Source organism: Myxocyprinus asiaticus, chromosome 15 (genome assembly GCF_019703515.2).
Source record: "Myxocyprinus asiaticus isolate MX2 ecotype Aquarium Trade chromosome 15, UBuf_Myxa_2, whole genome shotgun sequence".
Taxonomy (NCBI): Eukaryota; Metazoa; Chordata; class Actinopteri; order Cypriniformes; family Catostomidae; genus Myxocyprinus; species Myxocyprinus asiaticus.
In genome coordinates, this window is record NC_059358.1 from 36,582,373 (window position 1) to 36,607,560 (window position 25,188).

Here is a 25,188-nt window from a genome sequence, read left to right on the forward strand (position 1 = left end):
CTCTTGGATGAGTCGTCGCTGCGCTCTTGGGGTAATTTTGGTCGGCTGGCCACTCCTGGGAAGGTTCGCCACTGTTCCATGTTTTCGCCATTTGTGGATAATGGCTCTCACTGTGGTTCTCTGGAGTCCCAAAGCTTTAGAAATGGCTTTATAACCTTTTCCAGACTGATAGATCTCAATTACTTTTTTTCTCATTTGTTCCTGAATTTCTTTGGATCTCGGCATGATGTCTAGCTTTTGAAGATCTTTTGGTCTACTTCACTTTGTCAGGCAGGACCTATTTGAGTGATTTCATGATTGAGAACAGGTGTGGCAGTAATCAGGCCTGGGTGTGGCTAGAGAAATTGAACTCAGGTGTGATAAACCACAGTTAAGTTATGTTTTAACAGGTGGGGCAAACACTTTTTCACACAGGGCCATGTAGGTTTGGATTTTGTTTTCCCTTAATAATAACAACCTTCATTTAAAAACTGCATTTTGTGTTTACTTGTGTTATCTTTGACTAATATTTAAACTTGTTTGATGATCTGAAACATTTAAGTGTGACAAACATGCAAAAAAATAAGAAATCAGGAAGGGGCAAACACTTTTTCACACCACTGTATATATATACTGTATATGTAATGTAATAGATGCAATTTGAAGATGATATATTTATTTTTATTTTTTATTTTTTTTTTTTTGGGGGGGGGGATTTTTCCCCTTTTTCTCCCATTGGGAAGGCGCTCTAAGTCCTTGTGGTCGCATAGTGATTCGCCTCAGTCCAGGTGGCGGAGGACGAATCCCAGTTGCCTCCGTGTCTGAGACAGTCAACCCGCGCATCTTATCACGTGGCTTGTTGAGCGCGTTGCCACGGAGACATAGCGCGTGTGGAGGCTTCACGCCATCCACCGCGGCAACCACGCTCAATTCACCATGCGCCCCACCGAGAACAAACCACATTATAGCGACCACGAGGAGGTTACCCCATTTGACTCTACCCTCCCTAGCAACCGGGCCAATTTGGTTGCTTAAGAGACCTGGCTGGAGTCACTCAGCATGCCCTGGGATTCGAACTAGCGAACTCCAGGGGTGGTAGCCAGCGTATTTTACCACTGAGCTACCCAGGCCCCCAGATATCATATTTATTAATGGAAGCTCCAAATTTCAGTCAAGCATAAGTTTTGCCGTAGCTCGTTTCTCTGAATAACTTCAGAATAAGTAACTGAGTAAATAGATTCTTATACAGCCACAAGATAATTTTCAGACCACCCACATGCACTGATCCACAACCAGCTCTTCGTATCACATTTTCATTGTTCTTTTGGTTAATTGTAAACTAGTCAAATAGTGGAAGCTCAGTAAGAAGGATTTGAATCTCTCATCAGGTGTTTAACAAGCTCTTGAGTCTGGCCAGCACTGCATCGTCCCAGAAATATCAGTCTCACATGTGGAGCCAGATGTTGGTATCCACCTCGGGATTCCTCAAATCCATCTCCAACGTGTCAGGAAAGGACATCGGACCCCTCATCAAGCAATGGGTGTATCCTTCAAATATGCAGCCTCTATGTGGAGTTCATGGTGTTCTTAACTCACTGGACCAGTCAAAAGTTTTGACACCTACTCATTTAATTACTGTGTTCAACATTTTTGAATATCTAAACTGTCAGATAACAAATGGAAGTATGGGTATTATGCAGTGACATTAAATCATAATCAAAACTATAAACTCTAACAATTTTTTAGCTTTTTCAGAGTAGCAACCCTTTGCCTAAATGACAGTTCTGCACACTCATCCATAAAAAATGAATAAAATAAAATGTTTTTTTTAAAGAAATTCATACATAGGAACAATTAATATTTGTTTCCAAAACTAATTTCAATTAGCATTTAAGCGTAATCGTACTTTTAGTCAGATGTGTGGAATAGTTTGACTGGTTGTGTACATATTTAAAAACAACTAAATACATTTGCAGTACAGAAGTATTACACTTAATTTAAAGGCAGACACATACTGTTGTTTAAGCAGTATTCTTCTAAACATGAGAAAAGTTAACATTTAAAGTTTGCTTAACTTGCACACTTCAACCATCGTTTTTATTCCCTTTGACTTGTCAACCTTAGAGATCAGAGTGGGGTGGTAAAATTTTTTGGCAGTTTTGCCTTCAACAGGAAAAGAAATGTCCTGGAACTAGAGATCCGTCAGGACTACACATCATCTGGAACTCAGAAATACGTGGTGAGTGATGAGAGAGAATCAGGAAAAAGAGTGAGTGAGTGAGTGAATGGATAGATGGGTAAAGGAAAGACTTTCAGTAAGTGTGGTGAAGATGATAAACTGGCCTACTATTGGGGCTTTTCCACTGCACGGTACAGCTCAACTCGACTCTGCTTGCTTTTAGTGGGTTTTCCACTGTGGATGGTACCTGGTACCTGGTACTTGTTTTAGTACCACCTTGGTCGAGGTACCAGCCGAGCCGATACTAAATGTGATGTCAAAACCCTGCAGATCACTGATTGGTCAGAGAGAATCGTCACTACCAGCGTCACTGGATTTGCGACACGGGACATCAGCCCGCTAGTTTTAAAGTTAGCAACAGCGATAGCAGGATCATTTGTTCACACGACTTTCGAATTGTAAAAAAAAATGGCTTTGTGCAAAATCACGCCGTGGTCAATAACGAGGTGCAGACGTTCCTCTTGTTAGCGACGAACCATCAAGGATCACAACAGCCGGAGTGGTTCAGACAGAAGAAAGCGGAAGTGGTTCAACCAAATGGACGCTATATATGGCAATAGACCGGCGAGCAATGGGAGAGAGAGTGCCCTGGACTCTGCGTTGTTGGAGTCCACTATGGAGGATGGTACGTTTTGTTACGTTAACTCTATATTCTGCTTGAAAGCTTCACTTTATTTAGTTGACCAGCTACTGGAAAGCTTGCTTCTAAAACAACATGGCTAATTTAACTGTTACACTTGTGTAAAATCACCATGCAACAACTGCTTTATGCAGCACAATGAGCTAGTAGCTAACAGCTAGCGGTTGCGTTATTGTTTATGGTTAGTAATGTTTGTGTCGCATTTAAGATGATGTCATGGCAGTAGAGGCGGCACAACTATGACGATCAGCCTATAATCCCACCCATGTTGAGGCGGCACTAAACTGCATTGGAAAAGCAAGCTCAGAAAATTAAAGCGAGCAGAGTCGAGTCGAACCGTAACGTGCAGTGGAAAAGTGCCATGAGTGTCCCAAGCGGTAATGATTGACTGATTGTGACCTTACATGTTTTCAACAGGGCCCCATTAAGGTGACAGTACAGGAGCTTGATGGGTCTTTTAATCACACCCTGCAGATAGAGGAGAACAGTCTTAAACATGACATTCCCTGCCACTCTAAAAGCAGAAGGTATTAGGACTCGCTTTCTTCCAGAACACAGATGATGCATGAGTCTAAACTAGAGTACACTGTTAATAGTGTTGTATTTAAAATTCTTGTCCAGCACTTGGCTTGATTTGTTTCTGTGGGTAATGTGTTTCTGTAGTGAATAATATTTAGGTAATTATCTTTATATAGAGCTTTGAGTTTTGCACCTCTTATATTATTCTCTCTCTCTCTCTCTCTCTGTCAGAAACAAGAAGAAAAAAATCCCTCTGATGAATGGAGAGGAAGTTGATATGGACTTATCAGCCATGGAGTAAGCTCTACTCATCCATAACTATCTGTCTGTCTGTCCACTTCTTTCTATCTGTCTGTCTGTCCATCCACTTCTTTCTATCTATCTGTCTGTGTACCTCTTTCTGTCTACCTCTATCTTTCTTTGTCTGTTTACATCTGTCTGTCTGTATCTTACTGTGTCTGTCTGCCTATCTACATCTGTCTGTTTGTCTACCCCTGTCTGTCTGTCTGTCTACATTTATCTGTCTGTCCACATGTCTATCCTGTCTGTCCATCTCTCTGTCTATATCTGTTTGTCTATCTTTCTGCCTGTCTGTCTGTCCTATTCTACACATCAAGCCTTGTTTATTGATTCCAGATTAGTGTCCCTTTCTCAAATAATAATCATAGTCAGAATTGGTGCATCAGGCTCTAGTAATGGCCTTTAGTAGTGTCTCTTTAGTCTTAGTCAAGGAATTTTGTGATCAAGTTAAGCAGTATACCAACAATGAGATTATCTCCCATCTCGTGCTGTTGTAATGTCACAGTGCTGACTCTCCTCTGCTGTGGATCCGAATCGACCCGGACATGTCCATTATGCGGAAGGTTGAGTTCGAGCAGGCGGATTTCATGTGGCAGTATCAACTGCGGTATGAGAGGGATGTGGTGGCCCAGGAGGAGGCTATCCACGCACTGGAGAAATTCCCCACACCGGCCTCACGACTCGCTCTCACGGATATTCTAGAGCAGGACCAGTGCTTTTATAAAGTCCGCATGCAGGCCTGCTTCTGTCTGTCTAAGGTAAAACACTGTGCATGTATAATGAGGAAGAGCAGAGCTTTGAATTTATATAACATTAGTAAAGCTAACAAGCTTAGTAGAAGGATTAAGGATTCATGGATTTATACACAGTGGAAGCATTGGAAAGTAGTCCATCTGCACCACATTGTTTGCTCATTGTTTGTAGGTGCATTTACTATCAATTGATTTTCTATCGAATTTCCATACTAATGTTTGAGAAGGTATTATCAGTTGAGCTAAACTTGTGTTGATATTTTTGTGTTTTAGATTGCTAATTCTATGATGAGCACTTGGACTGGCCCCCCAGCCATGAAGTCTCTCTTTACACGCATGTTCTGCTGCAAGAGCTGCCCGAATATCGTCAAGACCAACAACTTCATTAACTTTCAGAGCTACTTCCTGCAAAAGGTACCACCCAACCTCAGTCTCAACTACAAGTCTCATAGGTGATTTAAACACTGTGTCCTAACCAAGGGTGATGTGGCAAATTCCAGCAACAAGCAAATTGTCCATACTGAATGCAAAGCTGCTGGCATGAATCACTGCCAATCAAACATCTGATATTAAGGGGAGCGGGATTTCGGACAATGAGATTTCTCTGTGGACGGGCTGCTCAGTATGTGAAAAAAAAAAAAAAGCGTCCTTTCTATTATAGCTATATCTCATTGTGACTGATTAGCACAATGTGTAAAGGGTAGGATTGTGACTGAAGCCCCGGCAGCTTACAATTTTACATCTAATCTGTGTAATTTTTGCTATTTCTTTCTTGTAGACTATGCCTGTGGCCATGGCTTTGCTTAGAGATGTCCAGAACCTTTGTCCCAAAGAGGTCCTGAACTTTATTCTAGACCTCATCAAATACAACGACAACCGGAAGAATAAGGTAATAAAACAAAGAAAGGCGGTATATAGGATAGATTACAAATGTGTGCAAGGTTAAATGCAATCAACTGTTCCAGTCAGTCTGTGATTATAAAGATTTCAATCATTTTCCTTTATAATGCTGTGTCAATTTACATTACAAATGAATTTAATTCCATTTAATACATTACAGTTGTTATCATGTCCCCCCCCCTCCACAGTTTTCTGATAATTATTATCGTGCTGAGCTGATTGATGCCTTGACAAACTCGCTGACACCTGCAATCAGCATTAACAACGAGGTTCGCACGGTTGACAACTTGAACGCAGATGTCCGTCTGATCTTGGAGGAAATTACTCGCTTCCTTAACATGGAAAAACTGCTGCCAAGCTACCGTAACACCATTACTGTCAGGTGTGGATTCTCTTCACATGCATGAGACTGCAGCATCCAAAATATTTCACCTTAGTAAATGTTTTGTATGTCAATTATAGTAATACAATACAACACATTTTAATCATGGCAAATGAGATGCCCAAAACTGCTTAAATATAAAACCAATTTCTCTAACCAAATATATACTCCAGATTCACTTAATAAAATGAAAACAGAAAATGGTTAACGATTGACAAGGCTTCATATGATTTGAAACCACCAAAGGGAAGCTATTATGTTAATTGTCCAAGTGTGCATGGTTATCAGCCAATACTGTAATTAAAAAAACTATATAACGGCCTGGCTGATATATGGTCTATCACTAGTCTCATGTATGAAATGAAAACATGCTTACTTTCTAAACATGCACAGTAAAGTTTACATCTCCTATACTTGTTTTACATAATAATTCTCCCTGTAGCAGTAATTTCATTCTCATGCAAAGTTTGCTAGTTTTATTTGCCATATATAGCAAATTTCAGAGCAGAGAGCTAATTAGTTCAGTGGTAAGTATGGAGGTACTGTATATCTTACAGTATCATTTATTTTAGGAAGGTTTTTCACAGTTTGAATGGATTGCTACAGATTAATCATTAACACGGATGTAGTAGACTATGTTGCCGGTTCTTGTTACAGAACTCTCCAAATACTGTGAAATCAGCTATTTAAACCTTTAAGCACTGTCTTTGATACAAATGGGACAATTACTGACTTACAACTGTCAACCACCATTTAAGAGTAGCCAAATTTTAGACGTAGTTGCTCGTTGACTGTTGAGTACTTGATCCATCAGTCATGATCATGGAAAATATTCATTTTCTGCAATAGTTCCTGTATTTTGTAGTCAGCTGGGATTGTGTCTTGGAAATGTGTTTTGATTGCAAAACTTTCCAGTAAGCAGAGCAGATTAGTCAGCAAACGACCTCTAGTTTATTTTACATCATCCCATGAAACTCTCCCTGCATGCGTGTGTTTGTGTTGTCTGTGTGGGTGTGTCTTCCTAATTCTACTTTTGACTACTAGTCTGAAGCTTGAAGTAGACACCTAACCATACTTTATGATAACTTTTTTCCAGATTTTAGAATAATTGTAAAGGCATCAAATCTATGAAATAACACAGATTAAAATATCATCGCTGTCCGATGAAAAACAAGTATCTCCACTTTTGGCAGTTTTGACTTTTTACCATAGATGGAATGCGGCGAATGACCTCTTCCTACTGTTTGAATTGTGCATTGAAATGATCAATGAAAAGATGTTTAATCATCTGTTTAACAAGTATCTCAATTGGCCTTGAGAAGTGTCCATCAAGTGCCCTTATGTTTTGAAGCACATCCAGCTAATTTACCTCAGCTGACTGGCTGAAGTGTAGTGAAATGATTGCCTACATCGTGCTGACTCTGTGGTTTCCCTGACAACCAAAGCCATTCATGCATGCACAATGTCAGATGGCTTTAAAAAGTAGACTATACCAGCCATATACGGTTGCCATATTACCATCTTCACGAAACCGTGAGTGAAAGTTAATTCTGACAGGCAATTTATGCGTTGGACCCGGAAAACTCGTCTGGAAACCGAACTGTCCATTCAGCAACCGGACTAGAAACCCTAGACATAAAACTGATTTCGATCTAAAATAGTAAGCGAAAGTTCAGATTACACTGGCAGCCAAAAGTTTGGAATAATGTACAGATTTTGCTCTTATGGAAAGAAATTGGTACTTTTATTCACCAAAGTGGCATTCAACTGATCACAATGTATAGTCTGGACATTAATAACATGAAAAATTACTATTACAATTTGAAAAAAAAAATTTCAGAACTTCTTAAACTACTTCAAAGAGTTCTCATCAAAAAATCCACCACATGCAGCAATGACAGCTTTGCAGATCCTTGGCATTCTAGCGGTCAGTTTGTCCAGATACTCAGGTGACATTTCACCCCACGCTTCCTGTAGCACTTGCCATAGATGTGACTGTCTTGTCAGGCACTTCTCATGCACCTTACAGTCTAGCTGATCCCACAAAAGTTCAATGGGGTTAAGATCTATAACACTCTTTTCCAGTTATCTGTTGTCCAATGTCTGTGTTTCTTTGCCCACTCTAACCTTTTCTTTTTGATTTTACCAAATAGCTTTCAACTGTGTTTGATATAATGACAAGTGATTTTCTAGTACCAAATTAGCAATTTAACATGATTACTCAAGGATAAGGTGTTGGAGTGATGGCTGCTGGAAATGGGGCCTGTCTAGATTTGATCATAAATGAATTTTTTTTTTTCAAATAGTGACAAAATCTGTACATTATTCCAAACTTTTGGCTGCCAGTGTATATCCAAAAATAAATTCTCTAGCAATCGATAATAACCTACCGAGTTCTGGGAACACGAACAGTTAGTCTCGAGTCTGTAACTGAACATGTGCCATTGGAACCCGTGATAAGAAATGGGGATGGGCATGAGTACTCAAGTCCCGAGTACGTTCAAGTGACAGCAATAATCGATCATGAAAATGATTAATAATGAAAATGAAAAACAAATGTGTGACTTGACATTTCACTAAATTCGAAATTTAGTGACAACTACCTAACAACTAAACACAAACGTGTCAAAGAGGGGCCATATTTTTATTTGTCATTTTAAGCGGAACCTTGATTGTCAACGTCTCACAGCAACCGAACTGATAAACAAAGCTGCAATGCTATCGTTTGTTCTACAGGTTTATGACAATCAAAAGAAAGTTTAATTTGCCCTGTTTTGAACACCTGTCTCTGCAAACATTTTCTGAACAAGTTTTACTATCATGTAATGTAGAAACTTTGACTCAATGTATATTATTTAACAAAAGTAAAGGTTCATCATTGACTGTAAATCTCCCTCTGTGCTGACATGCTTGCGTGACATCATATACCTGCATCTCGGCGAAATCAGAGCTGAAGATTTCTGCATTAGTTTCTAAGTTGTAAGTCCGAAATAAAGTGGATTGCAATTTTCCCAGTAATTCAGAGTTCATGAAATTCAGAGTTAAATGGGAGGAAGCATAAATCATCATAGCAACAAAGCAGCTCCAAAAGAGCCCAGCATGACTTTCTGTCCGGGGCAGAGACAGCGCTCTACACTCTGGAGAAGCGTGCACACACACAAGATAAACTTTTTCTTTCAAACAACTGGAGTGCAGCTGAATGTAACAGAACACAGGGTCTTCAAAATGATTATGCAATATTTTGTACTTATTCTACAGACTACGTTATTACAGCCTATAATAATGAAAAGGCGAGACGCTGGAACAAGGGGTTGCAATTCAGCAGCCAAAGATGTGTAACGATAGAATTCTATTTGTGGTGCTAAAGGTGACTAATTATGTTATTTTTGATACATTTTGTAAGATTGTTTTAGAGAGAGAGTTTTTCCATGCTCTTGAAAAATAAATTTTTTGGAGATGCTTTTCATCAGACAGTGATGATATGGTAATAATGCAGTGACCAAAAATTTTTAACAAATCAAATCTTTTATTTTGTTCAAACTGTTTTATATTTAATCTTCAATATATCTTAATCACCTAATTTGTCAATATTACAGCTCTGCAATATTCATTCCAGTATACATCAAACAATATATACTAACCGAGCCCTTTAATAGGAACATTATGGTCATAATAAAGTGCCCGTCCAACATGGTCTTATGCTGTTGTAGCCCATACGCCTCAAGGCTCGACATGTTGTGCATTCTGAGATGCTATTCTGCTTACAGCAGATGTTTGTTGTTTTTGGCACCATTCTGAGTAAACTGTAGAGACTGTTGCATGTGAAAATCACAGGAGATCAGCAGTTACAGAAATACTCAAATCAGCCCGTCTGGCAACAACAATCATGCCACGGTCGAAATCACTGAGATAAATTTTTTTTCCCCCATTCTGATGATTGATGTGAACATTAACTGAAGCTCCTGACCTGTATCTGCAAGATTTAATGCATTGCACTGCTGCCACGTGATTGGCTGGTTAGATAATCGCATGAATAAGTAGGTGTACAGGTGTTCCTAATAAAGTGGTTGGTGAGTATATATCAACATAACTGCATTATGTATAATTTAAGTCAATGGTAAACAATATAAGCTAAATATTGCACACAATACAGCCACAATTTATGCTGAATGATAATAATATATTCACTTCTGTTGGCCTTCAGCCATAATACTTGTCATCACCCTGTATTGCAGTTGCTTGCGGGCCATCCGCATGCTACAGAGAAACGGCCACATTCCCAGTGATCCCAGTCTGTTCAAATTGTATGCTCAATACGGCCACTTTGTGGATGTGAGGATTGCAGCACTGGAGGCTGTAGTAGACTATACCAGAGGTACACACTCTGTCCTTCTACCTAGCTTTCTAATTCTGTCTCTCATACTTTTTTCTCTTTTTTCCTCCTCCTTGAACAATTCTCCCTTATGGGCCTTATAACATAATTCTTGATTCTGCAAAACAGGTCTAATTTATCTGCAGGGCTACACAAGAACCCACTTTGATTTTTATCAGTACATCAGTACATATTCTAGACAGAGCATTAGCTTAGGCCTTAATGTCAAATACAAGGAACTATTAAAGTTTCTATATGAAACCTTTAGAGCTTGTTTATATCTCTCGCTTTATATGGTTAGTGACAAATTGCCAGTTACATTTTTATGTGGAAAATACTGCTGAAAAGCCAACAGTGATCGTTGTGTAAGCAGAAGTAGACAGGTCTGCTCTACAGCTTTCCAGTCAAAATCAGTGTTAGATATATTGGTTGGCAAGACACTGGAAATAATTTTATTCCTAAAATTCCTCTCCTTTTTGCCATTCTCTGAAATGTGGCTGTTTTTGATCTATTTTGGATGATCAGAGAAAAATATTTGCCTCTGGACATGGAAAGTTGAAAGTTCATGAATGTCTGATAAAGAGCATGTAGTTTGAAAAGTCACGTTTTTGTTGCTTGGTGAGCTTATTAAATAGATATTTATTTAGTCGTGCGCCTGTGTCAATACATTATTCGGAGGTATGTGTTTTCCACGATTTATGAATCTTACGATGAGCAATTTAAGATGCCAGTCTTTCAAAAATTCTATTTGCTAATTATTTGTTACTATGTCACCATTTCATGCTTCTTTAAATTCTTTAATCACTAAAGTGCACATTTCACACCAGTGCTGCTTCACATCCTTACTGATTATTCATTAATTAATTGACATTATCAGTAATGTTTTTAGTGCTGCAAAAATGCTAGTCTATCATGAAAAATAATTGACAACAAATTAATTATCAATTAGTCGAATATGTGCTGTGTGCACAGAGAAACTTGTTAGTGGCGTCCCTTTACAATAGTGAAAAATGCGTTTGCATGAAAAAAAAAGTTTAGAAAATAGCAGTGACAAGTTGAAGCGGAAAAAACATGATCCAAGTGCACAGGAGCATGATGTTGAACACTTCAGAGATCAGAAGCATACAGTTTAATGTGGGTCAGTAGCCGCGTCAGGTTGACAGAGTGCTTATGCTGTTTTTTTTATAGGGCTGTCAATAATTTTTTTATTTATTTTTATTGAATTAATAACATGATATGCAGATTAATTAATTGAATTAATGAACCCAATTAATCACATATAATCAATATTTTTCAAGGAAGGCCCCCAGATAAAATAATTAAATATAATGATTAAATTACTATAAATAGTTATATTTAAATAATTATAATATAAAAATAATAATTAATATTATTAAAATGCATTACATTCTAGGGCAGACAAGTAAAGCATTGATAAGACAATACAAAAAGTGGCTTTAGAAGGAATATGTTGTTTATTTCCATATTATTGAACATAAGCCTGTCATTGGCCTATAGTCCAAAGCAATCCATTATGCAATTTAATTTGTCATCTCTCTGAGATATTATAAGGGCTCGTCTAAGGATGCGTCAGTGTACACATGCGGCAGACGAACATCATAAACAGTGTTTTTAGGTCACTGTGTCAAGTTAAACATAGTTTGACACTTAAACCCCATTTATACCTGGTATTAAGATGCGTCTCAGTGATCCAATCACATGTGGTCAGGTGAGACACATCACTGTTTACACCTGGTCATTTAAATGCGTCTCCTGTGACCACTTGGATTTGAATTTGAGGGGAGGGACTCTGTTTACATCATGGCGACATACATCAATCACTATGTCGTTGTGTTACTGCATGGCATCAAAGTCAGAAAAGACAAAGAAAGCACAAAAAAATGGCATACTATTTCTCCCAGATGCAGCTGAAATTTTATCTAAGCAAAAAAGCAACATTTCGAGCAGAATTGTCCATTATTTTAGTGGATTACCTGTATTAACCTGAGCTGCAGATGTTCGTGCTGTGAGTGGATGACCAAAAATGCATTTTAATACCAGGTGTAAAAGGGGTCTTAGAAAAACACGTCTCGAGATTCCTGCATTTGGAATTGCGCTCTGTCCAGATGTGTTTGAACATAAGAAATGCGTCCATCCTCATGTTTTGCTATCGCTAGTGTTAAAGGGATAGTTCACCCAAAAATGAAAATTCTCATTTATGCACCCTCATGCCATCCCAGAAGTCTATGATTTTCGTTCTTCAGCAGAACACATTTGAAGAAAAATATCTTAGCTTAGTAGGTCCTTAAAATGCAAGTGGATGGGGATCAGACATTTGAAGCTCCAAAAATCACAGACAGTCAGCATAAATGTCACCCATTCGACTCCAGTGGTTAAATTAATGTCTTCTGAAGTGATATGATCACTTTTAGTGTGAAAAAAAAAAAATAAAAAAATCTATATTTAAGTACTTTTTAACTATAAACCATCGCTTCCTGTCAGCAGCAGTATGTGCATTCACGAGAACGCTGAGTTCACGCGGTCTCTTGTGTGACGTATTTGCGTTGGCATGTTACGGACATAATCTTGCGTTTTTCTCTTGGTTGAGACATCCAGGATAAACACACGAATGCACCATTGTGAAAAACATACAGAAACAAATACAGATCCTAAACCAAAACCAACAAAAATTCTGTACAGCTTTCCTCCTACTCCCTTGTAAACAGCTCTGCACTTCCGGGTGAGTCGCACATGTGTCAGTTCTCATGTGAACCAACGCAATTACGTCATATTTGCATACTGCTGCTGACCGGAAGCGATAATTTAGAGTTAAAAGTACTTAAATATTGATTTGTATTTTTTTTTTTTACACCAAAAGCAATCGTATTGCTTTAGAAGGCATTAATACGCTGGAGTCGTATGGATGATGTTTATGCTGACTGTCTGTGATTTTTGCAGCTTCAAAAGAGAAATCACCATTCACTTGCATTTTAAGGACCTACTGAGCTAAGAAATTTTTCTTCAAATGTGTTCTGCTGAAGAAAGAAAGTCATACACACCTGGGATGGCATGGGGGTGAGTCATTTTTGGGTGAACTAACCCTTTAAGCAAGCCTTAGTGTGGTCTGGTTTTGCTGAATGCCCCCTTCTGAAAACAGGTGGTACTTCAAGCTTGAATTGCTCCGATGGTAGGAATATTCCTTATTACAGTCCAGGGACATGATTAATTGTGGAATTTTTTAAACGCATTATTATTTATATAATCGCAATGAATTAATGAGTTAAATCAATGGCCATAATATTTTAAAAGTATAAATGTTTTCAAAATTAGGCGCTTATTTTGTATATTGTTTGTCTTTACCACAATCGAGTCTCTGTTAAACTTCACTGAGCAAGCGAGCATGCATCGGAGTCAATCAAACCGACTGCAACAGAGAAAGGGAGTACAGTCCTTTTGATTAAACTGTGCCGTTTTAAAAACATTGGTTTTATTCATCAGATTTAGATTTAAATGTAACCATAATTGAAAGCATCGGGACATCCCAAGTTAAACATTTTGAAACCACTGCCTCTTGGTTACCAGCCCAGATCTTTACCATCCCATATTTGACTACACCACCAAAAGATTTTGCTGTCAGAGTTGATTCTGGATGTATTAATGTGGAGCATGCAATGAACATAAAGCTCATTAATTTAGCTCTGCCAGCCTGCCAAATCTTGATTTGGTGGCCAGTGATGGAGAGCTTTGTGGTTCGCAGCCATCTTGTAAAATCTGTGTATTATATGTTCTGTTTATTGACAGTTGATAGGAGTTACGGCGAACTGCAGTGGCTTCTGGAGCTGGTGCAGAATGACCCAGTCCATTACATAAGGTCAGTGATCAGTGGTATCAAATACTGTCAAGTCTTTTAGTGTTTATTAAATGTATATTCAGTCTTTTTAACCGAGAAATATTTTTTAGTCTTAGTAGTAGTGATAAGTTAGTTTTATTTGTTGGAGGATTGTAGAATAAATCCTTCTGATATATAAAGTACTCTTTACCTGGTGTGTATTCTGTTTTCTGCCCTCTATAGGCACAAGATTCTAAGCATGATGGCCAAGAATCCACCTTTCACCAAAGCAGCAGATTCGCCATTGTGTAATGAAGCTTTAGTGGACCAGCTGTGGAAGTTGATGAACTCAGGTAGAACACACACATTGATTTCTTGTCCTCACAAGAAATTATAGAGCACATCTGGATTTAATCCATGGTTTCACCAATGTTGACTGGGCCAAAATCTTGAACGCCCTTTATGTTTGCGGGCTACATTTCGTCAATATGTTCTGACATCTAGTAAACCTTTTGCCAATACACATTGAACATACTAATTTGTTATGCAAGCCTCAAACTGGTTTATTTTAAAAAGCATCCCAGAATGCCTACATATATTCATCCTCAGAACCCCACGACTCTTTATGTGCATAGGACCCATTTAAAATCTGGTTCTCTACCAGTAGGCCTCCATATGCGCTGAAAAACAGAGAAGGCAACCATTCACTCACGATTAAACCCACAGCTCTTTATAACCTGCTTTTGATTACTGGCAGTTCTTCTTAGGAAATTAAGTAAATCTGTTTCTTTACCAACACTGGCAGTGTTTCAAAGAGGCTGCTGTTGCAGTGAGTGTTTCTTGGTTTTTCCATCAGGGAGGTCTTGTTCTGCCCTCATTGTGGAAGGATTTATTGTGTCAACTCACTTCTGTGCATTGAGGGTTTGCAGCCATTCTTGGCAGTACAAGTGCTGATCCACTGCCAGCTGTGATGAAAGTCGGTTCTCATACATTTGGTTTAGGAGGTTGTGTTTAATCATATAACTAAATTGCTTCTTCAGTTTACTGTATAGAAAGGGTTCTTGTCGTTATGCAGGAATAAAACAGTAGTTGGTCAATAAAATGAATGCATCTCAAAGAAACTTTGTAATCAGGACTAACAGTTGCATGAAGTTACAAGCTCTGTCCCAAATGTCTCACTTGCGTTCTTGTGGTCTGAGGATGCTGCTTGGGACAGGAGTACAAGTTCAAGGAAAAATTTGGAACCAATACAATACAAGTTCAGCTCAATCGACAGCATTTGTGGCATAATATTGATGACCACAAAACAAATTATTCTGACCCGTCCCTCCTTTTCTTTAAAAAAAGCAGAAGTTTAGGTTACAATGAGGCCAATTTGTTTGGAGGGTTTAAAAGCAAAAATGTGAAGATTACAATTTTAGTAAAGCACTTACTTTAAAGGGATAGTTCACCCAAAAAAGAAAATTCTCTCATCATTTACTCACCCTCATGCCATCCTAGATTTGTATGACTTTTTCGTCAGCAGAACACAAATGAAGATTTTTAGAAGAATACTTCAGCTCTGTAGGTCCTCACAATGCAAGTGAATAGTGGCCAGAACTCTGAAGACCGAAATATCACAAAGGCAACATAAAAGTAATCCATAATCCAATCGATTTTGGGTGAGAACAGACCAAAATAAAACTCATTTTTCACTATAAATCTTGACAGCAGCCTCCTTGGCGATCATGATTTCAAGCTTGATTACACTTCCTATAGCACCTAGTGTTGTGTGAATGTGTCAAGCACTAGGAAGTGTAATCAAGCTTGAAATCATGTTCATGCCTAGAGACAGCAATGGCAAGATGAACAGTGAAAAAAAAGTTCGATTTTTCTTTGTTGTCACTCAAAACTGACTGGATCACTTCACTGGAGTTGTATGGATTACTTTTAAGCTGCCTTTGTGATTTTTGGAGCTGCAAAGGTCTGGTCACCATTCATTTGCACTGCGAGAACCAACATAGTTTAAATATTCTTCTAAAAATCTTCATTTGTGTTCTGCAGAAGAAACACAATAATAATATGGATTATGTAGCAGCAAAATTAACAGTAATTTCAGTCTTCAAATCTTCAGTAGAAAAGAAACCAGTGTTTTATTTGTGCCTTTTTTTTTTTTTCAAAGATGTTTCAACTTGCATCTGGACTTTAAAGGATTCAGATCTCTTTTTTGTTCAATTTAGTTGTAAGACATCAGTCCACTTTTCATTCACACAGTTATTTTTTGGAACCCATTCAACTTAAATATTGTTATAAATTGTAAACAAATACTAATGAAGACAATAATAATAATAATAATAATAATAATTTGTTATGAATATTATTATTATTGAATTTTAATTTTAAATGCAACAGTAATATATTTAAATCGTGCACATTTTAAACCTCACGCTTTTATTTTGACATTCTGAACTCTCCAGGAAGTCCTGTATGTGTCTGTTTGTAGGCAAGTTCACAGTAGCTTAATTCGCTTCTTATTCAAATTCTGGTAAAATGTCCCTCCGGTGCCGTTCTAAATGCATATTATAGGTGAACCGAACTATTGAGCATCTACATCTGAGATGCTGTTCTTGAGTAGCGCTCAAATATTGCGCACTGCTGTGAAGGCTACAAATAGCTGCGAGTGCATCACCAGCCTGTGCGTGAGTTTGTGTCAACAGAGCAGCACCACTCACTAACGCGCTGGCGCTGCACATACTATACATTTACTTACTAAACACAACCTTTTGTGATTCACAGAGCTATCGTACATCTTCAAGTGGCTTTGAATAAAATGCACGATTCATATGAACTGCTTTAATGGTGTTTTTATGGTTCTTTTATGTCATTTTTGGAGCTTGACAGTAACGAACGTGACTGACACAGAGTATCGGATTTGGATCGGGCTCGTCGGACCGATACCTGATCCATCTAAAAGCTTCAGTATCTGAGCCGATACCGACCTAGGTATTGGATCGGTGCATCCCTAGTAAAAATTACGATTTAAACAACTTTACAGCTTAAATAATACACAAGTTTTAACAGAAAAATTAATGTAAGTACTTTTATAAAATTATAAGCTTCACATTTCTGTTTAAACACTCAAAATTGGCCCACATTCACTTCCATTGTAAGTGCCTCACTGTAACCTCGATTTTTGCTTTTATTAAAGAAAATGAGAAAAAAGTCGACATTAATTTTGTGGTAATCAACATTGAACTGAACCCGGAACATTCCTTTAACTTGTAATGAACCCGGAATATTCTTTTGAGCCATGAGCACACTACAAGAGAGAAGTACACATTTAAAGACTCACAATTTCTTCGTTTGTACTTATGTAGTTTTGTAATGTGCGCTTGTCTTTACAAATCTAATTTTGTACTCTGTGCATCAATATTGATCACCAACATTTGCAAAATCTGAATGCATGTCATAGCAGATCTTAGATTCATTTCAGAAATCAAAATCCTTGTAAGTTTTCCAAGAGTCCATGTTGAACTTGATTTAACTCTAAACATCATGACATCTGACATGTTTTACTCTGTCTGACTTTCTCTGTATATGTTTGTGTCTCAGGTACCTCTCACGATTGGCGTTTGCGATGTGATGCAGTGAATTTGTACTACACTCTTTTTGGACTGACCCGGCCGTCCTGTCTGCCACTGCCAGAGCTGGGTCTTGTACTGAACCTGAAGGAGAAGAAGGCCGTCCTCAACCCCACCATCAAATCTGAACAGGGCCCTGGAGGTTCAGAGGTGACCCCGACCATGACCTCCACCAGCACTGTAAACTTCAAACTTCAAACGCTCTATTGCATTATGAACTCTTTCTCAGAGCCAGTGTAAATCTTGTCAACGAAATCACTGACGAAAACGTTTGTTAACTATGTATTTTTTTATTCCGTCAACAATAATGAATACGAGACGAAAAGCTGCATCAGGATGATAATTAAACTATTTTATTAAAGCATACTGTTGACGAAAATATGACAAGAAAAAAAATATTACTGTAAGATATAACAGTGATAGATATATAAACAGAAGAAGAAAAATCTAAAGAAACATCTGTTTATAAAAGAAGATATTAGATATGGATTTAGTATTTTGGGGATTTTTGCTGCTTGAGCTGCGCGAGTTGAACACAGTGAACACTGTCAAAATGAACTGCTTTAAAAAAGGTTAATTACCTCACTCAGACACATCCTGTTTAATCACTATATCCACAGCATACATGTAATACTACAACTTACATCTGCACAGACAATGAAGCGAATGAACAGGTGAACTTGAACACTTGCTAGTTACTCATAATATGCGTAACTTGCGTTATGCAACTTTCAGTTAAAAACACGCTACACACAATGCAATGTCCTAAACTGGCTAAACATGGAAAATTAATTACAAATTAATAGTCTCTAAAGCTTGAAGAATTCTGAATCCAGTGTAGTGAAAACTTCAGTGTATTCATCATATGCTGTTATTTCAGGAGCTCAGGTTATCACAGGGACAGTAGTACAGTACTTTATATGTAGCCTAGGCATGTAACGGTATCAAATTTTCACATCACGAAAACTGCTGATGCTTTTATCACGGTATACAGTCAAATCACAGTATTGAATTACATTACAAAAACGGGTTGAAAGAAACTTTGGTAATACTTTCTATGAAGCTCATATTTATAATGCATTGTAAAGGCATTATACTGCATTCATAATGTCTCATAATGCACCTTATAATAAGTTAGAACTTCTCATAAATAATTATATCTACAGTTATAAAGCATTATAACACAAGCAACATCCAATTTTAACGCAGCGGAAGTTAATAAAGTTAATCGTATAAGTGCTGTCCTGCAAAAGCAGCATAGTGTAAACAGTCAAAAGGCTTTATAACATGATCATATTAGAAATGGTCTTTGCCTGCTGTAAGGAAAGTTACAAAAGCATTATCTTATAAACAGACATAACATAAGCTTGTAACATGTATTACATAAACTTTTTAACAATGCATTACAAGTCAAACTTATACAATGAAAGTTATTTATAAATTAAGTCTCCAAATAAGATTCACAAACATGAAAGTTTATTGAGTCCAGTATAGAATCAGTTGGAAGATTGGCTACATGTGTGATCAACATATTTACATTTTCTTATATATTTTAATTGAGTGTTTTTCGTAATATCTCAACATTTTCATTGAATGGGTGTTTTGTGGGATTTTGTGCATGTGTAATGTATATCATTTCCAGCATGAGCTGTAATGTCTTATAACCACTTAAAAATATCTTATGGATGTTTATAAGGAGACATTGCTTCTGTCACTTTACTTAAAGCATACCTATTATATATATTACAATTATATATAATACATTGTAACTTCTGCAGGTAAAATTGGATGTTGCTGGTGTTATAATGCATTATACTCTAAGGTATAACTATGGATAGGTATGGATAGTATTATAATGTATTGTAATTGTGGTTACAAATATTTATGAGAAGTTATAACATATTAGGTGTATTATGAGATATTACTAATGCATTATAATGACTATACAATGCATTATAAATATGGGCTTCATAGAAAGTGTTACCTAAACTTTATTGTTGTTCTCTTAATAAACATGTTTAACTACTTTTTTCAAACCCAAACCGGCCCTTTAAATTAACAGATAACAAAGAACTTTGATAAGAACCCTGAACATAAAAAAAGCGACTAATTGGCTACAACAATAGTATGCATGTTTTTTTCTGGATTGCAAGCTAGCTACAAATATAATAACTTCAAGTCCACTCACACTGTATGGCAGCATACAATTGCATTGCGTTCCAACTTGAGCTTAACATTAAAATCATCTTTGTGCCACATTGCCATTATAAATTACAGGACTTAGTTTACAACTGTTTACAACTGTATTTTAGTTGTAAGTTGTCAAGACGCAAACATTCCTGTGTAGCTAGTGGAGGTTTAGCGGACAACTCTTTGGCCACTTGAAAGCAAGCTACACATTATCTGCAAATGGCAACAACAGGTCACTTTCTTTGTCATCTTAGTTGTCACTTAGCTAGTCTCTTAGAGTGATGTCACTCAGTTTTCAACAGTTTGGAAAACAAGCAGAACTGGCACAACTTACCTTTATCTTGCTGAATTGAACGGAATGATTGTCCCATAGATGAGCGAACATGTTAGTGTTCCCATGTTTCACTGCCTCTTTTCTGCCTACGGTGGCCATGAAGTGCAAAACAAATCTAAAAACACAACGGCAAATCCAAAGACAAAATAACAATTGATAAACACAACAACAAATAATAAAACACAACAGCAAATCCGAAAACAAGAGCAAATCAGAAAACACAACAGCGAATCCGGAAACAAAAGTTAGACAACACAACAGCAATGCAGTCGAAACGGAAAGAGTAGGTACCATAGCTTCTCACCTGATTGGCTGTGTGAATGAGACCTAGTTCTTTCTTCAGGATTGGTTCACTGATTATATCAAAATCTATTCCAAAAGGTCACTTACTGAAAGACTAAATCATTTGGAGTGCTTTTTCTCTCTCGGGAAAACAGTAACAGGAAACTTTATAACACAGAGTAAAAACAGCGAGCGGGAAAAGTTAGTTTTAGGTATGATGTTCATCTATGGTCTCATTGTTCATCTAATGCATAAGGGACCATCTTAAAGTCTACAAACTGCGCTAAAACGTTCATTCAACTTGCATGTTCTAACTTAGAAAAACACTGTTGTACAAGGTTGTAGCAGGCTGTCAGTTGTGTGAATGACTGCCTTGTTTTGTTTTGTGGTTTTTTTTTATTTATTTTTTTTATAATTGAATATTGTATATGTATAATTCCACATCCTGGGAAAGAGTAAGTCAGCATGTCTAATAGCAGCCTTCTACATCTTTTTCAATATGAAAATAATATCTTGGTAAAATGTCTGCATTTGTTTTTACTAAAATAATTGAACACTGTACTCATAATTGAACATGCTGGCTTCAGATGTAGAAAGTGAGCCATCGAATCGGGGGCCTGGGTAGCTCAGCGAGTATTGACGCTGACTACCACCCCTGGAGTCTCGAGTTCGAATCTAGGGTGTGCTTAGTGACTCCAGCCAGGTCTCCTAAGCAACCAAATCAGCCCGGTTGCTAGGGAGGGTAGAGTCACATGGGGTAACCTCCTCGTGGTCGTGATTAGTGGTTCTCGCTCTCAGTGGGGTGCGTGGGAAGTTCCTCGTGGATTGCGGAGAGTAGCATGAGCCTCCACATGCTGTGAGTCTCCACTGTGTCATGCACAATGAGCCACATAAGGTGCACAAATCAGAAGCGGAGGCAACTGAGACTTGTCCTCCTCCACCTGGATTGAAGTGAGTAACCGTGCCATAACGAGGACCTACTAAGTAGTGGGAATTGGGCATTCCAAATTGGGGAGAATTTTTTTTTATTTAAAAAAAAAAAGTGAGCCATCATACCAGCAGTCTACTTCAACCTTTAGAATGTGAAAATGCTTTTTTTTTTTTTTAATAACAGTGTTTAATGTTAGAATATGCAAGTCAATTGAATGAATGCTTGGATACCAGCGTTTTAGCGCAGTTTGTGGAATTTTTAGATGGTCCCTTACACACTGCAGGTGAACATCGTCCCTAAAACTATCTTTTCCCACTTGCTGTTTTTGCTCTCTGTGTAATAAAGTGTCCCATCACTGTTTTACTGAGGGACAAACCACTCAGAATTTTCAGAAATTACACATTTGGAATTAATTTTGAAATTATCGTGCAAGTGGGTAGAGAACCAGTCAGGAAAGCACTAGGTATTCTCCACACAGCCAATCAGGTGAGAAGCTATGGTACCTACCCTTTCCGTTTCGACTGAATTGCCGTTGTGTTTTCTGAATTGCCGTTGCGTTTTCTGATTTGCTGTTGTGTTTTCTAACTTGTTATTTTGTTTCCGGATTCGCTGTTGTGTTTTCTGATTTGCCCTTTGTTTTGGATTTGCTGTTGTGTGTTATGATTTGTTGTTGTGTTTCTGAATGGTTTTGTCTTTGGATTTGCCATTTGTGTTTTTAGATCTGTTGTTTTGTTGTGCACTTCACGGCCACCGTATCTGCCACATGTTTTACACAAAGAGAAACCAAATTCAACCAACAATTTTTTTTATGGAACCAAATTATTTCCACACTTACGACTTAACCCTATTAGAATGAGGTTAAAGAGTCGGCTGGGTTCCTCCTTCAGTCATGCTCTAGTCCACGCTTGTTTGTTTACATCAGAGTGCGCATGTGTCATTTGTGCCACTTACACGCAGTGTTGTCAATTAATTGATGGAAAAAAAAAACTGGCCAATCAGAAAAATCTAAACAATTTGGTTAAAATGTTATCTAGAGTTATTTACAGTATTTTAAAATGCCCACGATAACAATATCACACATTAGCGTGATATGCCGTTTTACTGAATACCGTCATGTCTAATGTAGTCTGTATCTTGACTGTCTGATTTTCAAAAGACAAACTACGACTAAAACAAAAAGCTGTTTAAAAAAAGACTGCAGCTCAGAAACATAGTAGGACAAGTGTTGACAGGAAGTCAACAACAAAACAATATTGTTTGTGACAAAGTTTTGAGGGGGCACTGTTGAATATCTGTGCCATTAGCGGCAAGATCACTACTGATTGGACAAACGGTAAATCCCACTTAAATTCCGGAAAACCATTTGCATTTGCAATTCCGTTTGGTGCTGCTAGTGGCACAGAAATGATACACTTCTCCATGCATTTTCATTGATTTGAGGAGTATCTTTGCTGATATAATTCCTACAGTAAATATTTTCTAAGTGTATATTCCCTATTTATTTTTCCTATATATTCCTAATATAATTTGTCATTGATTATCGTCAGCTGGAGGAGGAGCATGTTGTCATGGAACCAGCTATGAGTGGCGTTGCCATGGCCCCACAGGGTTTAAAGAGGAAGGCGGAGACTCCGTTAGGTTCATCTCCTGAACCGGGACAGGTGATGCAAGAGGAGCCCAGTGTTAAAGTATCTGTGAAGAGCAGGGTGAGTTATTAGCATTCGCTTTTTGAGTTAGATCTGTCATTTGAACCAAAAGCACTAGTTACCTACTCTTTTGAAGGTTCATAGAAAAATGACTTTTTTACTTTAGCGTTAACAATTTACTATGATTGAATGTACAAATGTATGGTCCAAATGTTTTCCCCTCATTTATCAGTTCCCCACACAGGAGGAGGAAGATATCGATATGGAAACAGTTCACGACAGCCAGGCATTCATCTACCACCATCTGAACATGCTGGAGAGACCTTCAACTCCAGGCAAGAAACAAACTCTCCTGCTTCAGTAGTAGTGTCTTGGACTTGAATAGCCAGAAGACTGACTTTTTGGTCTGCTTTGAAAAATGTGATGACACAAATTGGATTAGGACATGGTAAAGCTGTTGGAGAATGTTATGAAGTTTGCAAGTTTTGGTTAAATCAGTCTCATCCTTGAATGGAGTAAATCCTTGTTGTCTTATGTTCTACACTACTTCAACTTGTCTCTCACCTCTTTGCAGGTAAAGAACCATCTTCAGTGGAGCAGCCCATGTTGTCCATGCCAGGAACACCCATGCCCATATTGAGCAAGGAGAGCATGTCCTCCAAACATGGAGATCACCACCACCATCATCATCACCACCACGAACACAAGAAGAAGAAGAAGAAACACAAGCACAAACATAAACACAAACACAAGCATGAGAGCAAAGATAAAGACAGAGACTCTCGTGCCTTCAGCAACAGCCCTGCTAGTGGTCGTTCCATTCGTTCTCCATCTTTATCTGACTGAAAATACACATTTTAAGCATGTTCGTGGTTCGTTTTTTTTTTTTTAAATACTTTGTTCATCTTTTCTGTGAAGCAGCTTTTGGAAGCCCCCTATTTCCCCCCATCTCTGTAACAACCTAACGTGGTGTTTAAGGAAAAGCGTGTTTCGTCTGACCACACGTAAGGCTGCCTGGTTTGTGGCCTCTTGAACAGCACGCACATAGATTCACACTCACCACCCACGACCACTGGGGTTAAGACCCGCCACTGTCTCCCAAGATAAATGTCCGAATTCTGCAAGTACTTTTATAAGGGAACATTTCACTCCTTGGGCTCTATGCTTCAGTTACTACTAGTAATCTTTCCAATGGTGCTCCATTAGCCACTGAAAATTGAAGAGTCAATTGAATATAGTACATTTATTTGCTGTCTAGTTGTCTCTGATCTCTACTGTTGCTTTGAAATAATACTGTACTTTGAGGCATTAGTCATTATTACCAGTTTCACCTTTATACACAAGCCAATGCTTTTAATATTTTGCAATTGTAGGGATTTTATGATTCAGTAACCCAAAAGTAAGTTTTCTTTTTCAATAATGTTTTTTTTTTGTTGTTGTTGTTGATACATATCCATAAAGAAATTTGGTTAAAAATAAACTTTGTATCTTTGTGTTTTTGTTGCCACAAAACTATATTTCTAAGGTAGAGTTTTATCTAAGTGAGCTTCAGTTCCCAAACTGATACAGATAGCATTGAAAAAAACAAGTTTCATTGCTCAATCAAAAGTGTTTGTGGCATAATACTGATTACCACAAAAATTTATTTCGACTCATCCCTCCTTTTCTTTAAAAAAAGCGCAAATCTGTATTCCAGTGAGACACATTAAAAGTTTTAAGAGTTTTAACAGAATAATGAATGTAAGTGCTTTTATAAGTGTTTCACATTTCTGCCTTTAAACCCTCCAAAAATTGGCCCCATTCACTTCCATTGTAAGTGCCTCACTGTAACCATTTTTTTTAAAGGAGGGATGAGTCAGAATTATTATTATTTATGTAATTAACAGTATGCCACAAATGCTGTCGGTTGATCTTGTATTAAACTGGGAATATTCCTTTAATAGGCCAGATCATTATATAAAATTTGTAAGGCTTTTTTAGTTTTTAGAACCCTGTTCTTTGATTAATTTCCAGATTATTTGGGGTCCAAGAGACCTCTGTGATTTTAATAATAATAATAATGGTTAGTTCAAATTAATATATAATTTTTTTGCCTTTAGTTTTTTTCGACTATTTTCCTCTGACTCACATTAAAGCAAGCAGACAGATATTATTCAGGCTTTAAATCTCAATGTTTTACTAGATGTGCTGTTTTCAGAAAGGTGATTATTATGATGTAAATGTAAAGCAAGTTATAACCATTTCTCATAAATTGATAAAAGTCGTAACTGTTA

At 37.6% G+C, this 25,188-nt stretch overlaps 1 protein-coding gene across 3 annotated transcripts in view; it reads left to right on the forward strand.

Annotated features, from left to right (window-relative positions):
* Positions 1–23,802, forward strand: part of taf2 (TAF2 RNA polymerase II, TATA box binding protein (TBP)-associated factor) — a 36,996-nt gene extending 13,194 nt beyond the window's left edge. The window contains exons 12-26 of one of the 3 annotated variants that reach the window (XM_051718152.1): positions 1,368–1,522; positions 2,104–2,218; positions 3,276–3,385; positions 3,609–3,674; positions 4,183–4,435; positions 4,703–4,843; positions 5,208–5,318; positions 5,518–5,711; positions 9,947–10,086; positions 13,885–13,954; positions 14,156–14,265; positions 17,504–17,682; positions 22,817–22,975; positions 23,148–23,250; positions 23,490–23,802. In XM_051718152.1, the coding sequence (XP_051574112.1) occupies positions 1,368–1,522; positions 2,104–2,218; positions 3,276–3,385; positions 3,609–3,674; positions 4,183–4,435; positions 4,703–4,843; positions 5,208–5,318; positions 5,518–5,711; positions 9,947–10,086; positions 13,885–13,954; positions 14,156–14,265; positions 17,504–17,682; positions 22,817–22,975; positions 23,148–23,250; positions 23,490–23,761 (2,178 nt within the window). In that variant the 3' untranslated portion in view covers positions 23,762–23,802. Of the gene's footprint in view, positions 1–1,367; positions 1,523–2,103; positions 2,219–3,275; positions 3,386–3,608; positions 3,675–4,182; positions 4,436–4,702; positions 4,844–5,207; positions 5,319–5,517; positions 5,712–9,946; positions 10,087–13,884; positions 13,955–14,155; positions 14,266–17,503; positions 17,713–22,816; positions 22,976–23,147; positions 23,251–23,489 lie in introns of all 3 variants that reach the window. The other 2 variants (XM_051718150.1, XM_051718151.1) reach the window with 2 other exon arrangements.
* Positions 23,803–25,188: the final 1,386 nt, after the last annotated feature.